At 39.6% G+C, this 17,123-nt stretch overlaps 4 protein-coding genes across 4 annotated transcripts; 2 read left to right on the top strand and 2 right to left on the bottom strand.

Annotated features, from left to right (window-relative positions):
• Positions 1-1,823: 1,823 nt before the first annotated feature.
• Positions 1,824-7,242, bottom strand: tufm (Tu translation elongation factor, mitochondrial). Its single transcript, XM_068337056.1, has 10 exons — positions 7,186-7,242; positions 6,653-6,699; positions 6,424-6,562; positions 6,101-6,267; positions 5,671-5,940; positions 4,506-4,638; positions 4,117-4,221; positions 3,726-3,877; positions 3,400-3,519; positions 1,824-2,199 (listed from the first exon to the last, which is right to left on the bottom strand). The coding sequence occupies exons 1-10, from the start codon at positions 7,220-7,222 to the stop codon at positions 1,996-1,998; spliced, it is 1,374 nt and encodes a 457-aa protein (XP_068193157.1). The 5' UTR covers positions 7,223-7,242; the 3' UTR covers positions 1,824-1,995.
• A 721-nt stretch (positions 7,243-7,963) lies between these two features.
• On the top strand, positions 7,964-10,999 carry hspbp1 (HSPA (heat shock 70kDa) binding protein, cytoplasmic cochaperone 1). The gene is made up of 8 exons (XM_068336550.1): positions 7,964-8,085; positions 8,413-8,543; positions 8,689-8,902; positions 9,017-9,241; positions 9,367-9,522; positions 9,871-9,967; positions 10,056-10,167; positions 10,510-10,999. The coding sequence occupies exons 2-8, from the start codon at positions 8,424-8,426 to the stop codon at positions 10,588-10,590; spliced, it is 1,005 nt and encodes a 334-aa protein (XP_068192651.1). The 5' UTR covers positions 7,964-8,085; positions 8,413-8,423; the 3' UTR covers positions 10,591-10,999.
• Positions 11,000-11,196: 197 nt separating this feature from the next.
• On the bottom strand, positions 11,197-13,543 carry tmem86b (transmembrane protein 86B). The gene is made up of 3 exons (XM_068336552.1): positions 13,493-13,543; positions 12,974-13,217; positions 11,197-11,865 (listed from the first exon to the last, which is right to left on the bottom strand). Exons 1-3 carry the CDS (start codon positions 13,541-13,543, stop codon positions 11,414-11,416), a joined length of 747 nt encoding a protein of 248 aa, XP_068192653.1. The 3' UTR covers positions 11,197-11,413.
• Positions 13,544-14,354: 811 nt separating this feature from the next.
• On the top strand, positions 14,355-17,122 carry aspdh (aspartate dehydrogenase domain containing). Its single transcript, XM_068336551.1, has 8 exons — positions 14,355-14,399; positions 14,560-14,622; positions 14,894-15,038; positions 15,168-15,252; positions 15,457-15,606; positions 16,030-16,253; positions 16,334-16,473; positions 16,984-17,122. The coding sequence occupies exons 2-8, from the start codon at positions 14,568-14,570 to the stop codon at positions 17,019-17,021; spliced, it is 837 nt and encodes a 278-aa protein (XP_068192652.1). The 5' UTR covers positions 14,355-14,399; positions 14,560-14,567; the 3' UTR covers positions 17,022-17,122.
• The last annotated feature ends 1 nt before the right edge of the window (position 17,123 follows it).

The raw sequence follows: 17,123 nt of genomic DNA, 5'->3' as shown, positions 1-17,123 counted from the left end.
AATCAGCAAGAACATAGAAATTGTACTTCAAAAAATGATGCGTCAACATTAATATTCTAGTCATGAAACACTCACAAACAGTTAATATACAAGTCCTTTATTGTGTATTTTGATATTTTTAGTGCATTTTGCTTGTAGTAGTTGTGTACTTTTACTGAAGCAGAATTATATTTTAAATGGACATTTCTGATAGTGAACTGTTTTTATAAGAATCTATTTGGACTTGAAGGATTTACTACTGCTTCCATTGCTGATTTGTACTTTAGCAATGTTTCACAGGAGTTATAATAGATGTCCTGAAAACTTAATTCAAACCATTAATTCTATTATCTGCCATTATTGTTTTCCTATTTATTTATTACTAAATGAGGTTCTCCTTCTTCCTCCCACCTCCAAAACAGGCCAGACAATTGTGACCATCTTGTCTGCAAGAAAATGGATAGATGGATATTCAACAATCTTAAAATGTGAAAGCCTGTGTGGAACAGGATGTCGCTGTCAAAATGTTACCAGACCACAAATCTCTCCTGATGCTCAGTCTTGATACGTCATGTGCACCAAGACAAAACTAAAGTCAGAATCACTGGCCACCAGTCCACAGAAGTGTTTACGTAGTCTGCTCATGGAGACACTCGTCTTCCAGCTGAGCACATCACTCAGTGGTACAAACCGCTCCAGCCTCGATTCCTGCAGTCATACAGTATTTGATTACAGCAGCAGGCTGATTGGATTACAGGAGGCTCAGACTCAAATACCAATAGCAAATGCAGAGCAGTCGGAAACTTCCTGCTGGGATGAGAAAAGCAAAGAGAGCACCACCTATCCAATGCAGAAAAAACACCAACGGAGCCAGCCTAGATTATCACTGGGATATAATCTGTTTATAAGCAATTTACCTTCAAAAATGATTAAGAACTGTCCAAAAGTCTTCATTAGAGTCTCGCTCCTGGTTGCCAGTAACAAGACTTTATTAAATGGTTATTGTTCTTTAACAGGCCTCTGTGTTTCTTCTCTAAAACTAAGTTTCTTCACAAATACATTTTTGCATTGAGTTAAATTTTTGTGATCTTGTCAGATTAGTCTTTCTAGAATGTTGTTGAAGGCCTGTTATAAAACATACTGGGCAAGTAAATTTTAGATTAAAGACGAAGAGTTTGAATTACAATCTGTGAATTTATATTTTGTATTTCTGAGCAAATCAGGTTCCAAACGTTGGCAATTTTCTGGACAATACCATGTGCAGCAACACATTTGTTCATTTTGGAGCGTGGGTAGTTTCACTGGAATAACATTTGATTGTACATTGATCAATGCAATGGTAGGTGTTCTAACCTTTCATCGAATATTTTGTCAAAAGTGCAGCATTCGGTACATTCCTTCCCAAGTTGATTCTGTATACAATTATACAAGCAACAAACTTTTAAAAAGAACCTATTTTGCCTAAACAATTAAAAAAATGTTAAACATACACAAGACATGACCAAAGGAACCAGTTAGTCATGATGGAGAAGAGATTGGCTTTAGATATATTACATTTTTGAAGAACCTAAATCTGGAAAACTGATGTAGTCATTATCCATGAACTGTAGAGTTGACTAGTTTTATTGTATTTAGGTAATTTCACAGCAAAATAAGAAATGGGGAAAAAAAGATTTAAAGTTGATGTGATTTACATCTCGATTATTATAGTATTTTAGATCAGATCTGGTTAAGTAGATTCTTGACATATGTTTGTGCTGCCATCATGTGTCCTTTTTAAGTCTTGCAACATGTACAGTAACTCATTTCCAACTCAGCCAGTAGCAAACAAAAAGAACACTTTTTATTTTAAATCCATTTTAATTCATACATGACAAATTAACGGTCAGGCTATTAAACATAAAGACATCATATTGACATTTGGTAGGATGAAAATGTAAAACACATGATATCATTTCTTTCCTGCACAACTATTTAAGATACTGTATTACTTTTGACCACTTGCAGGGAACTCAATTAGGAAGCCTTTGCAGCTTTCTTGGCTGACTTTGTTGACCAATCCATATTGTCTTCATCTGTTAAGGTCAGGATTTCTGTGACCAGGCCAGTGCCAATGGTCATGTTTCCATCTCTGAGAGTGAACCTTTGGCCTTTTTCCAGAACCATTGGCCTTAAGAGCATGATGTTTAAGGATGTATCCTCACCAGGCATTACCATGTCCTGTAAAGCAACAACAGCAACAAACATGAGAGTGGTTAAAATGCGGTCAGATATAGTATCAGCTGTTTGAAAAGAATAATACTTTAAATTGCTCAATGTAACAGATTTCTATAGTGCACACCAAACATCTTACTAATTTTTAAGACTACTGAATCTAGCGACTTACAATCAGTGCATTCAACGCAGGAGAAATACTGATCATTTGCAATAAAAGGGAAACTAGGTAAAGGACAAATTTTAACAGTTGTACTCTCAGGAACTGGATGAGATAGACGAGGGAGAAGGCCAGTGTGGGTAAGACCGTAGATCAAAGCTAGTGCTTTCAGAGAACTAGCTTTGACCGTTGACCTATGCGAGTAGGTCAGGGTAAAATTTTGAATTCAGGGGTGTCGCGGGATGTTGCAGTCTGACTGCCTTGTTTCCTATTGCATGCGATGTATTCATTAATTCACTTCATGTTCTGAGTTCATAAAAAACTTGTTCTGTAAAAAGTTCCTTTACTATTGTGATCAAAAGCATTGAATCTCAATTCTGAGGCTTTTCTGTAAATATTCATTCATACACTTAAGAATATTCATGTTCTGAGTTCATAAAAAACTTGTTCTGGAAATAGTTATTAGTTTTGTGATCAAAAATATTGATTTGAATCTCAATTTTGAGGCTGTTCTGTAAATAGTTTTACAATAAACAATAAATATAGCAACTTGTAATCAATCCATATCAATTTCAGACTTAAAATAATGTAGTGATTTAAGCCCCACTCATTTCTGGTCAAACAACACCCACTTCTGGCTTAAGCTCCACCCATTCCAAGTACAGATATAGATACAGATAATTTAGATGCTTGAACACATACAGTACAGACAGTGGTGTACTCGCTCATCCCTACTACATAGTATATTAAAATTCTAAGCAAAGTCTGGCAACACTAGAATTGAGAGTTTGAGAGATATGTTCAGGGCAAGGAAATGTTATTGTCTGATGGACACACAATAAATGCTTCTTATCTCTCTACGCTAAGAAGGACACAACAAAATCATCAACATTTAAAATAAGTCGAGGGAGGCCATCAAGCTGTTTTCAGAGGTTACACCTGACAACACTAACTCAGTTAAGTACTGTGGATTGGATTCAAACTGGATACTATTTTACAACATCAGTTTACTGACAGACACAAACACACATATACAGTACACACACCTTGCCCTCAGGCAGCGTTATTCGACAGGACACGTCCCAGGTCAGAGAGAACATGACGGGCTTGTAGTTGCTGACAAACGGTTTGTGTCGGCCTCCCTCCTCCTTACTCAGAATATACACCTGTAATAGAAGAAACAAACACCCAACCCCCCCACAGCAGGTTATGGCTTTCATTCCATGAGCTCGTAACCCAAGTGAGTGATTATTACTGCTGTATGTGGCTTTATATTTAAAAATCACTCTTTGGATAATTATATTCATCTATAAAGTGTGACTCTAGTTCTGCCAACAGTTCTTAAACTGTCTGAAAAGCTGTGCCCACATACCTGGGCCTTGACTTTCTGGTGTGGCTGTATGGAGCCTGGTTTGCACATCACCATCCCTCTCCTCACGTCTTCCTTCTTCAGCCCTCTGATCAGAGCACCAAGGGAATCTCCAGCCTCTGCCCGATCCAGAGACTTGTGGAACATCTCGATACCTGAACACAACAGTACAAAATTGATTATACTGTGTGTGTGCACTAATATTTATACATCGTTATTTGACTTAAATCAATTTGCTTCTCAGTTGGTAAGATCCTGTGTCCCATAGAAGAACATCTTCACTGATAAAATGTAGTTATTCAGATGTTTCATGGTGTTATGTAATTTATCATATTGAATACTTAAACCTGCACAGGAACTCCTTTGACTTCCTGTTGCTTTTCCTTTCACTCACCCGTAACTACGGATGTTAGGGAACGACTGTGGCCCACAAACTCTGCCTCGTCTCCTTTCTTGATGACACCCCTCTCCACAGTGCCTCCCACCACCGTACCCCTGCCTGAAAGACACAATCAACAACCTCGAATTTAATTTAGAAAGTCCGTTTTTGAATCACCACCAACTGCCTCACTTTTCTTACCATTTTGAGTCCAATATGGGATGTGACATTTTTAATCTCATAATAATATTTCACCTCTCATCACAGGTACAGGTAAATTTCAATAAATCTAGGAAACAATCTAATACCACGACACCAATATTTCGTCTTGAATGGACTAACCCTTGCAGTTTAATGTTGGAATGAACTGTATTCTAGCTGCATTACTTGTAGTCTTTTAATACCTGGAATGGAATATAAGCTTTCTACGGGTAGAAGGAAAGGTTTATCCAGCTCTCTTTTGGGCACTGGAATATGCAAATCCAAAGCTTCCAGAAGTTTCATTACTGCCTGTAGACCAAGCTCAGGCTTTCTGTTCTGAGGAAAAGCAGAAAAAAATAATCAGCAAAATTCCATTCTGATGTGTCAGAAATTAAAATTTACCACAATTTGTCCCGTCCTGTAAAGGTCACCAACAGGCTAATAATTTTGTTAAGTGGACAACTATTTCTACTGTGGCGAAGTATCCAACAATGCAATCTAAATTCTATGACTACAGGTAGTCGCCGACTTACGACCGCGATTGGGACCGGCAGATCGGTCGTAACTCGACTTGGTCGTAAATCGACTCTTAAGTAAAAATTAAATCCAGCAGCGCTGGTTCTTGGCTGGGGGTCGTCCGGATCGTCAGCTGGGGCAGCGTGTGGGTTGGTGGGAGCGGGAGACGATCTTTTCATAATCATTGTGAGCTTTGTCTGAATTGTTCGTTTCTTTTTCTCCTCATAAATTTCACGATATGGACGGAAAGCGTCGTTTGCCATCCGTTCAATCCTTGCAAATGTTTCTATGTTCTATGTCCATTTCTTCAAAGTGTGCACGGAGTTTATTTAACAGGGAAAAGCCTTCTGACAAGCCTTTGGTGGTGAACATTTTTTCTGTTTCCTCCTCTTCTTTCCTGCTTCTCTTCTCTCTTCTTCTTCCACTCTTTCTTCTTCCAGCGCGATCAGTTCTTACAGCGCGATCATTCCTGAGTTCTCCAAGGAGAGGTTTTTTGCCAGTTTCACAATTTTCTCTCGAATCTGATCAAGTTCTTCGTCACTTTCAAATCCAGCAGAAGAGTTCACGTAACGCTTGACAGTTTTTCCATACGCCATTCATACATTTCTCCGTCACAGCCTCCCAAGCAGCCCAGCCCATCAGTAGTGGGCTGGGCTGCTGATCTCAGTGTGACTGAACAGCATGTGTGCGCCGTGGGGACTGGAGAGAGCGCGGGAGCCTCAGAGCGTGAGTACTGTGGCTGGAGGGAATGCCCGCGTTACCCGGACATTGTGGTCGTAAAGTCGATCGGTCGTAAGTTGCATAGGTTGTAAGTCGGCGACTACCTGTAGTTGATGCTAATAATTTGCTCACCTCCAGGGCACAGAGGGCTGAGCCTACAACAATGGGCGTATTATCTCCATCAAAGCCAAACTCAGTGAGCAGCTCACGGATTTCGATCTCCACCAGCTCCAACATCTCTTTGTCTTCCACGACATCAGCCTTGTTGATGAAGACCACTATATTCTCAACACCTATCTGCCTGGCCAACAGCAGGTGCTCTCTTGTCTGTGGCATCTGGCCATCAGTGCCAGCGACCACCAGGATGCAGCCATCCATCTGAGCGGTGCCTGTGATCATGTTCTGAAACAGAGAAAATTGTTGGTTGTTTGTAGAAGGGATTAAATACACATACTGAAACTCAAAATAAGTTTGAAAAAAGTACAGAAAACAATAATATAAAAGACAAATCTGTATCACTTTCTGTACTTCTTATATCACATGTGGAAGTATAGCAGCTTACCTTGACATAGTCAGCATGACCAGGGCAATCTATGTGACAATAATGTCTGTTGGCTGTGGTATATTCCACATGAGAGGCATTGATCGTAATTCCTCTGGATTTCTCCTCAGGAGAATTGTCAATTTCCTCATACTTTTTATAGCTTGCCCCGCCAGCATCAGAAAGCACTAAGGACCACAAAACAAACCAAGGTCACATTTCTGATTGATTGAATTTTTGACTTCTCTTTGCAGGGGAGGACACTGAATCAAGTTCAGGCTCTAGAACAAATACAGTAACTCAGTGTTAGAGATTATCAGATCAATGCCATCCTTCGGTCTTACCCTTTGTGATGGCTGCTGTCAGGGTTGTCTTTCCATGATCAACATGGCCAATCGTTCCAACATTAAGATGGGGCTTCTCCCTGACATATGTCTTCTTGGCCTCAGCAGCAAAAGATCGACGACTTAGCGGCACAACACACTACAAGACACAGAGAAGACACATATGTAGAAAATAAAATTACACAATTTGCCAGACAATGTTGTGACCGCATCTTTTAAACATACTCACCAACTTGAGGGAGCTGTGCAGAAGGCTCGGTGAAGAAAGTTGGAGGGCTAAGAAAATGAATAATTATAGTAAGTTAGATAATGGTAGATGATTCTGAGGTGAAAAGCTCACCTTTATATCTCCCTTTTCCTGTTCTAAATCTTGATTACTGTATTACACTACAAAGCAATCGAGGTTTAATGCAGCTAGGTGGTGTAATGGCTAACGTAAATCGCAAGTCATTTCTTGCAGAATGGAAGACTGAACAGGAGTACTCGTTTTCAGATCAACTTTTGTTTGTTACGTGAACACATAACTGCAGTAGGGACGTACCTATCGACAACTAAAGGCAGTTTCAAGCTACACTCGTCTCTTATTTTCGCATGTGTGACCTTGCTTTACCATCGAGAGACAGTATCACCTCTTTCATTCATGATAGGTTATATTTGTACAGCCGTAAACAAGATATCCCGTTGTTCAGAACAAACAAACTACTACAGTTCGGAAATGTGACAGACATGCATTAGGTAACAAACAATTTTAAATGTTTTTACCAGAGAAACATGCACGCAAGCCCAAAAGCGCCGCCATCTTCCTTTATTCGAAGAACCAAAGACGATGTGTACTTCAAGCGATAATCCCCTTGGTTTATTACAGCGGTCGTTACTTCAACAGGCGGATGTAACACGCAAAAACCGCGTTTTTAATAATTTTCTGTTCTAAGTCATTTAGAGTGAAAAGATGAGAAACAAAATATACTGCGGAACAAGAATAATTGTTATTTGTAGTATTAATGGAAATGTTCTCCTTCTTTTCATATCTTTCATACTGGCAACAATTCTTTAATACACACACCAAAAATAGATTCAAAGACTGTGTATAAAATGCGCATACTGTATGGTAATATTGATATAGGAATAGGTTCGGATGGAGGCAATTGATTCTATGTGGCGACCCCTGAAGGGAAAAGCCTAAAGGAAAAGAATAAGAAGGTATAGGTTCTCAATCATCAGGTCATTAGTGAGGATAAACTCTGGATTTCTCTCTGAGGTTTCAAACATACATATATAGAGCATATATTCTTAAATAAAACATATTTAATATGTTTACATTGTCTATGTTTTGCGGCCATTTTGGAGTCTACAACAACCGAATTATAATGCAGTAACTCTCTCGATTTTTATTGATACTCTCTGCACGTCGTGCGCGTAAGGGTCAGGGACGTACCTTAAATACGCTAATACTGCGAAATTTGCATCTTTAAATCAAAGGCAATGCGGTGTTTTAATGTTACCTGCCAATCTGGTTCAAAGATTACGGTAAAGCATGGCCGCCCCCACGCCATTCGTGAGATTAGCTCGCTAGAAACTTCTAGCTCATACACGAGTGTGTTTATATGACACAGGACGATCGGTTTGAGCGTTTATTTATTCGACATTAACATTATTTGAAAGGTAAGGTGAAAATAATAATAATAACTGTGTAAATGGGATTAAATTAACACGTAGTCGATTTAGAATCTGTTGCTAGTTGTGTTAAATTTGGGTTTTGATGGCAGGAATGTTGCCATAATATAAGGTGAGTCAGATGGACTTGTGTTTATGTACTAGTCCATATACATGTACACACAACCGTATAAACACATACAGTACTCCACATGTACTTGTCTCTTGGGTTTGCTTCCTGTTGCCATGGTTAATACCCCGACCACTGCTCCTGTACATCATGTCAGGAATACATAGTAATTGTCCATCATGCAAATTTCTCCTTCTCCTTTTCAGTAGTGGGAGTCATGTCAGAAGACAGACAGGATAGAAGGTACCCCCAAAACCTTCAGGGGGTTCTGCAGATGGCAGTGGAGGCCGGAGCAGCTGCAGAGGTGTCAGCTACTGCTGAACCCATGTCAGAAGAGGTAAAATGCTGGTTAAATTTCAGGTTACATGCGCACATTTCATCAGTCAGCCTTGAGCATGGGTTTTTAATCGGATATGTGCAGACTGAACACCACCTTGCGTCAAAGGAAACCGAGGCATTCTTCTACTGTCCCTTTTCTACAGAGGAAAGCCTGGCTCAGGGAAGCTCTTGCTGAAGTCACCAAAGGCCAAATGGATGAAGTGGAGCAGATGAAACGCTGCTTAGCAATCCTCTGTAAAGAAGAAATGAGTAATAAGGAGAGAGACGAGGAGCAGGAAAGGGATGATGATGAAGATGAACGGGAATCAGCTTTTGAGATGCTGTCAGAGCTGTGTGAGAACCTGGACAATGCTAGAGGTTTGTAAAGGATGCTGTTGAAATATTTTGCATTCATTTTATGGATCAGATGTCTGCTTTGACCCACTGAAAAGACGTTGTGGATAACTATTTCTTTACTCCTCTGCCTCACAGACCTGATGACTCTTGGTGGACTGGAACTCTGTGTCTCCAAGTATCTGTGTCATGCTCAGAGTGGACTGAGGTGGCGTGCTGCTGAGCTGATAGCCTCCTGTGCCCAGAACATGCCACAGGTTCAGATCTACTTGCTTGGTATTGGGGTGTTACCAAAATTGCTACAACTAACAGACACAGACCCCCACCCCACCGTCAGAGTAAAAGCCCTTTACGCAGTGTCATGTGAGTTTTTAAGATGTGCCAATAGTGACCCTGAATAGAAGCATTAATTAAAGTTAAGAAGGCACTGAAATACTTTAAATATTATGTATGTTGTGATGTAGTTTTCATTGAGTGTGTCGCTTTAGGTCTTGTTCGAGAACAGGAGGCAGCGCTCCAGGCTTTCCTTTCTCATGATGGCTTCTCAGTATTAATGCGAGGCATGCAGGCAGAGAACGAGAAGCTCAAAACCAAATCTGCATTTCTTCTGCTCAACCTGCTGATGTCACACCCCGAACACAAAGGTATTGGATCTTTTTTTTTAAAAAGCTGGCTCTCATGCATGGTGATGCAGCCCCTACAGTTTGTTTGAAGCTCCTCAGGGTTGATGTGCCTGTTTGTTTGTTTTTTGGGGGGGTACGTTACTATCCCCCACCCCACCAGTGAGCTATGTTGATATTCTTAGATGTACATTTGTATAATCTCTACAATTCTCCAAGACTGTTCGTGAGAACTTACTACTTTTACAACTGTGACCCAAATTAAAAAAGAAATTAGTTCACATTTTGTGAAGTCATTTTTGTACAATAGTCATCTTGTAGCCATTTGTGAGGTTTTAATTAATGATGGATCTGATATGTTTCTTTGTGCAGAGACAGTCGTCTCCATGGGGATGGTCCAACAGCTGGTGTCAGTCATTCGTGTGCCTCATGCGTCTTTCCATGAACATGTAGTTGCTGCCCTCTGCTGGTAAGAAACCCATTCTACTTCATGTTCAGGTTGATATTTTTTCAACTTCTCCATGAGTTCTTGTATATTTTCCCTGATGTCTGTCTAGTCTAGTGGAAGACTGTCCAGAGGGTCTCAAAGACAGTAGGAATCCCATTCTGGGTCTGGAGGAGTTTCTAAAACAAAGATCTGCAGAGCTCCAAGGGAAAGAAGAGAGTCAGGTAATTAATGTGAGCCCTGCTGTAAAATATTGTAAACCTGGGTTTAAACATTCATTAAGTGTTTTATCGCTATTTAAGCGTAGCAATGGTTGTTAATGTAGTTGTTTTTCCTAATGTGGAAAGCAATAACGGCCATGGAAGCATTGTGTTCCATAATAAGTCAAAACTACATGCCAACATATAGAATGATTTTAATAAATGAATTTTGTTATTGTTACAATCATCAGACCGATAAAAACAACCTAATGCTTTCTAAAACATTACTTCCTTATATAAAGCAACATTTTTAATATTGGTTTGATGCTTGACCAGCTTTTAATTTCATATTTTTGTTTCTAACAGGAAGAGCTGGACTTTTGTGAACGACTGAGAGTCATGTGTTTCAGCCGACAACAGTCGGATGACAATGGGATGGATCGCTGAAATCTAATTTACCACAACTACTCTATTTTTAGGGTGCAAAGGTCTAACAGAACGTCCAGGATCTGGTTCATTCACATTATGTAATGTTTTTAAGCTGTTGCCACAGATACTATCCATATTTTGTGTTTGATGCAGGAGCTGTATTTTCCTGTATAAATATCTGTACTGTATAAAATATTTTTTCAAGTTAGCTGTTTATTTTATCCCAGAAATTTCAATTCTCCTTTTAATATTTTCATAATTTAGATTTTAATTGTCAGCTTATACCTCCCAATGTTGATTTGTTGACATATATAATTTCTAATTGTCTCTGATCTGAAGTATTTAAATTTAACAGTTTTAAATATGACTCTGTGACATAGACACCGCTGTTCATGCTTTACATCTTATTTCTGACTATAAACCAAACCAAAGGAGTATTTATAATATATAATATAATGACCAAATCACAAGTGATAAACATCCTGTCACCACATATAACACCGATATGTAAACATGGACATAAGGGCAAAATGATTTCACTCAAATCACAGAATCTGAATTTTATTCTAATCTGCTGTTTACTCTTGTTTGTGTAAACAGCACAAAATACAGGTTTGATCATGGAAATGACGTACAAAACTGTCAACATATATCTTGAGTTACAAGCTGCTCTTATCTTTTTTTTTACCCAGTCAGTAGCAGTCAGAAAGAACTGAACCATGTTCTATTTATTCTGTTTCATATTTGAGGAGTTAATATTATAACCTCTCTGACCTGTGATTGTTTATAGGTACTTCAACAAATTTGCCAGGGTGTCCAACATAGGTGTTAAGGATGTTGTTTAGGACCTCTTCCATTTTGCGTAGTCTTCTTTGTTACCATCTGCTTTTATATCACCCACAGCTATTAGTAGCTGTGCCAAATAATATGTTGACATGACAAGAATGTTTCCGTGCTCCATTGGTGGGATCACCTTGAAAACCTGCACAGCTAGGGACAGGTCAGAAACTATGAAAGACAGACTTCCTAACAGTGTCAGTGTGTGACGGGTTCTGATCGCTAATATCCCCATGAGAGTGATTAGAACAATGTAGATCCCAATAGCTGGAATAAGCAAATCTGAATTGTGTGCCTCTAGCAGGAATGGATATAGACAAATGTAAAACCCTCCTCCTATCAAGCACAGAATCAGGTATAGGAAACGGATCCCAGAGGATGAGGGATATGCTGCATAACGACTGGAGACGAAGGTGAGTGAGTACAGAAGATGAGCCACAGCAAAGGCGCCCATTCCTGAAACAGATGGAGGAAATGAGGCATCAGTTCAGTCAGTAGCAGCGCAGTGTATGTACCCCAACAAGATGGCACAAACACAGTCAATACATTCAAGAGAAAACATCCTGTAGTATGTAGCTGTCCTGATCAAATGGACCTCATCTCATGATGTTGGAGCAGCCAGCCAACACTGACCCCTCCTCACTCTGATGACAGAATAAGAAAAAAGATTACAGTTGTTTGTCTGAACTTGCTAATCTGAAGAGCTCCCTGAAAGCCCTTTTTCTCATTGTTATCAGTATTTGTTTTCTTTTTGTTAATTATTCTAGTACATTTTCATCCAATTTAATAGATGTTACCATGGACAAACACATCTACACATGTCAACACCTTAACTATTACAATCCTCTCTGATTAGTCTGTACTCATTATCTTTTCCTTTTTGAGTGTGAATGTTTTGGTTTTTTTCCTGGGGTTTTTAAAATCTCATGTAATTAATGATCTGTCTCTTAATTTAAATAAATTATGTCTGAAATGCAAGAGATACAGGAAATACATTTCTAAAACATAAATGAGGCTTGAGTTTTGCGAGTTCTATTGATCACGTTGAAAGATAAATGTTAAATTTCCTCTTTAGAATTACATATAAGTGAATATGGAGAACAAATTAAATTTTTTTTAAAATTTTTATATATTGGTTTGATCCCCGAAGTAAAATTAAGAACACATACTATAGCTAATGATTCAAACGCATGCATACATATAAGTGAGTACAGGCCCCTGTAGGACACACACACATGCACAAGGGGGCCTGCAGGCATGCAAGGGAGGTAGGGTGGCAGGCAGCTCCTTCTTGGTGCTCCTCAAATGAGCAATTTGTAAAGGGGACGGCACCTTGCTCAAGGGCGCCTCGGCAGTGCTCTGGAGGTGAGCTGACACCTCCCACTGTCAGTTCACACTCCAGGTATTTTTTTTGGGCAGGAGCGCTGATCTTGAATCATAGAACGACCCGCTCTACTGCCTGCTCTACCACTGAGCCACTGCCGCCCCTAAGTGTTAGTATTTATAACAAGTGTTTTCGTTACAACTTAATTCGCATCTTTAAAATTCTACAAGGACCACTTACCATGTAGAAATAGCTCAGGCCACACCAAGCAGCAGTCTCCCACAGCAGAGAAAACCAGTCCTCCCAACACACCCAGGATACTCCGACTCCCATTCCAGCTCAGCACCACTGCAGCTAAAAGGAATGTTGGTGCTGATTTGACACCTGCAGACACGATGGATGCTGGTGTTTCAGGAGTCCACATGTAGAAGTACAAAGCTGTGGATAAAAAGAAAGGCAAGAGAGAAAAAAGGAGAGCACAGGACTGATAGAAAGAGAAATGAAAAGAGAAACGGGAAACATCACCAAACCGTGATCAGGAGGCTGAAATAAAGAAGCTTCATTGTCACCAACATTTATATCTACACATTGTTGTGGGCTGTCGGCAGCCCTTACGATGCCCAGGGAGCCAGTTAGGATTCAGTATGTTGCTCAAAGTCATTGGTATAATCAACCCCCTGAATTGATAACCATCCCATTCCAAATAGAAAAAGATGTAGTCAATTACTTCAGCATTTATCATCAGTGTTTTTAAGATACCATATTTCTTCTCTGCCGCCTGTCGTAGGCATCTGTCTCCAGGATGTCCATAGTGTGGGAGTCAACACTGACGAGAGGTCAAGCAGATGTGTCAGCTGGATGACCCCGTTATGATTGCCGCCTTATACCTGTTCAGCACATGTAATCCACAATTGTTCTTCGCTCGTTCTGCAGTTTCCCGTTTTAAACTCGGCCTTCTCCTTCACTTAGTTTGCATTTCAAACCACTGAACTTCGGACAGCTCTTTGACGTCTGATTGTGTGATAATCAATGCTCTCATCAAGTTTTCATACACAGCAAGTGACCTTTAACCTCTCCAGATGGAAAGTATTGATGACATAAACACACAGAGGGCAAAGTTGAACTATCAGTTAACTCATACATGAACAGAGGTTGTTGGTTTTTATGTGAACTAATGAATTATTATAATATTAACTGTTGGACATTAAAAAGACTACCTGCAGAAAATCAGTGAAATCTTTTTTTCTGACACTCAATGAAGAAACAGTTCATCTCATAAACTATGAAAAGAGACTGAAACAATTCTGTTGGAATGATTAACTATCATCAACCAATCAACATCTGATTCAACATCTGATACTGGGATTAGGATTAGGTATTTCACCTGATGCTGTTTTGCTTAACTAGATGGGCCTATTGCTTCAGATTTCCCTGTTGTTACACTATATATCATAACAAAAACGCTATGACATTAAAATGAACAGAAAAAAACATTTCTTAAAGTGTACATCAGTGTATGCTTACAAATAACGTGTCTTAATGATTAACTAAGGCCTTTATCCTTCAAACTTTGTACTCCGTTTTCCCACAATTCCCTGTGCTGTGAGCAGGTGGTTGTGTTGCAAATTGAAAGGCATACAGCACTAGCAGGGTGTGGGAGTATCTGGTGAGTAAAACAATAAATAGTGTTTGACTGATTGAGAAGAGATTGCAGAACTCAGACAGGAAGTCAGGTCAGAAGCAGTCATGCATGTTTGTGTTTTGGTTTTCGTTTATCTGATTGAGGTGAATGTTCTGCTTTGTTCTCTCCATGTTCATTTTCTCAGCATAGGACATGACTACCAGTTCTTCCTCCCAAAGGATTGGAGTAGTGGGATACGGACATCTAGGTGTAATCTCTTACCAAACTCCACACACTCGCGGCAGTTTTTGAAAAAATATTATGATTTCACCTGACAATGGATATATTGTACCGTACTTCTTACTTCTCTCCCGTCTCTCTCTCTCTCTCTCTCTCTCTCTCTCTCTCTCTCTCTCTCTCTCTCTCTCTCTCTCTCTCTCTCTCTCTCTCTCTCTCTCTCTCTCTCTCTCTCTCTCTCTCTCTCTCTCTCTCTCTCTCTCTCTCTCTCTTTGGGTGCATGTGTAATGTGTATCCACCAGGACAATTCCTGGTGCACAGGATCCTTAAAGATGGAGCTGATCATGGTCTTTCGCTGGCATTTGTTTGGAACAGAAATCCTGACAAGCTCAAAGGTGTCGTTCCTGATGACCTCATACTCGATAATCTATCATTATCAGCAACCAGGTGCAGCAACACATATGAGAAATAAATGCAAAACACTGGATCAGCATTCAAATATATCGGTGTAACTCCACATGAGTGTATCTTGGCATCTCCTTAACGTTGAAAAAATGATGACATTGTGTTTTTCAGGCCCTGTGACGTGATTGTGGAAGTGTGCCATCCACAGATAGTGAAAGACTTTGGGCTTCATTTCCTGTCTCAGTCACATTTCATGGTGAGGTCCTTTTTTGTGACATATGATACACCTGGAAAGAATGAAGACTAATCTGTGGCATTTCAAGCAGGCTTTGTTAAAAAGCTCCATGGAAAATTAGCACTGTGTCCATTACAGTAAAGAAAACAATAAAGGTGACTGTTTTATTAATATTAGATTCTCAACATGATTTCTCAATGACTTTATCTCTTCTCCTCCTCCCAGGTTGGTTCCCCATCTGCACTCTCTGATTCCGATTTGAACCAGAAGCTCCGTCAGGCAGCTCAGATGCATGGGAAGACGCTCTACGTTCCCAGTGGTGCATTATGGGGAGGCCAGGACATTCAGAGGCTGAATGATAGTGGAGATTTGAAGGTAATTTCATGTCACCTGATATTTATTTCAGTACTGGATAGCACAAAGATGTATTAAAAATAATTTATGTCTGAATACATCAAGCTGTCCAATAAAAAGTTCAAATAGAAGGGGTTCATGGAAAAACAAGAGGCAATAAGAAGATAAATGATTGAAGCAGATTAATTCATAAGTAATGTAATTTTGCAATCAATATTTTTAGTTTTAAAAGCAGAACAACTGACTCAGATTAATATAAAGGAATTGGGTTTAATCAGAAATTTGAATTGATTATTTCCTTAAATTTATCTTGCTTTCTTTTAATTCACCACTTAAATTACAGATTATTACTTCTTTATTAACAATAATTTCACCCAGATTTGAAAGTACACGATAAAATGAAGAGAGAAAATTTCAAGCAAATTTCCTCACTTTTTTTTCCAGGCTTTGTTCATTAGAATGTCCAAGCATCCATCCTGCTTCAGGCTGACAACAGACCTCCTCTCTGGCTGTACAGAGGACGAGGGCCGGCGTGTTTTATACAGAGGCTCAGTGGCAGAATTGTGCCCACTTGCACCAAACAACATCAATACTATGGCGGCTGCAGCAGTGGCAGCAGGAACACTCGGTTTTACTGGTGTTCAGGGAGAGATTGTCTCAGACACAGCGTGAGTCTCAGTATCTCACAGGTCCTGTGCAGCCTCTCATGTTTGCTTGAAGACAGTTTTCCTTCCTCCTCCTGCTCCAGGTTAAGTGACTATCATGTAGTGGAGGTGGAAGTGACTGGGCCGACTGGTTTCTCAGTGAACACAGTGAGGAGGAATCCAGCCAGACTTGGAGCTGTAACCGGCAGTGCGACCTACAACTCCTTCTGGAATAGTTTGCTGGGTGAGCGCTGCATTGTCCTCAATACTTAAGCAAGACAAACACTGGCAGAAGCAGTATTCAGATTACGCCAGAGAAAAAGCCAATCTAAAAACTCCATAAATAGTCCTGTATTGTAGTTTTTACGTGAACTAAAGAACTGAAGTGGATTAATACAGAAATGTAAAATTACATACAGAATATCAATTCATCTGAGGCTTTTTAAAATGCTGTTTCTCAAATGGGCAAATGGGCAGTATAAATCAGGGTTTCCCAATCCAGACAATCATTAAAAAAATCAGGGTTGGTTGTGAGATGATTATTGGGAGCTAATCTATGCTTTTTAAAGCTTAGTTGGTGATATGGCCTTGTTGTTACTGCCACAAATAATTAAAAGGATAAATGTAGTATGTGCACAAGAATCCTCAAACGGATGAAGCGATTGATGATAATTGAATTAATATATAGTAAGTGCTCATATAGCACTGCTACTGAGTTTGTTTCTGTCTGTACCCTTTGTTGTTTTTCTTACAGTTTGCAAAGGTCACGGGGGTCGAGTGTACTTGTGCTGAAGCTGAAGGGAGTCACAAGAACTGATGACAACATCCACAAATAAATTACTTTGTCATCACTGGATCAATAATTGCAGAGAAGACATGTAAAGAAGAGGCAGT

Source organism: Antennarius striatus, chromosome 16 (assembly GCF_040054535.1).
Source record: "Antennarius striatus isolate MH-2024 chromosome 16, ASM4005453v1, whole genome shotgun sequence".
Classification (NCBI taxonomy): Eukaryota; Metazoa; Chordata; class Actinopteri; order Lophiiformes; family Antennariidae; genus Antennarius; species Antennarius striatus.
The sequence above is the reverse complement of the archived record's forward strand: the minus strand, read 5'-3'. Positions and strand labels throughout refer to the sequence as shown.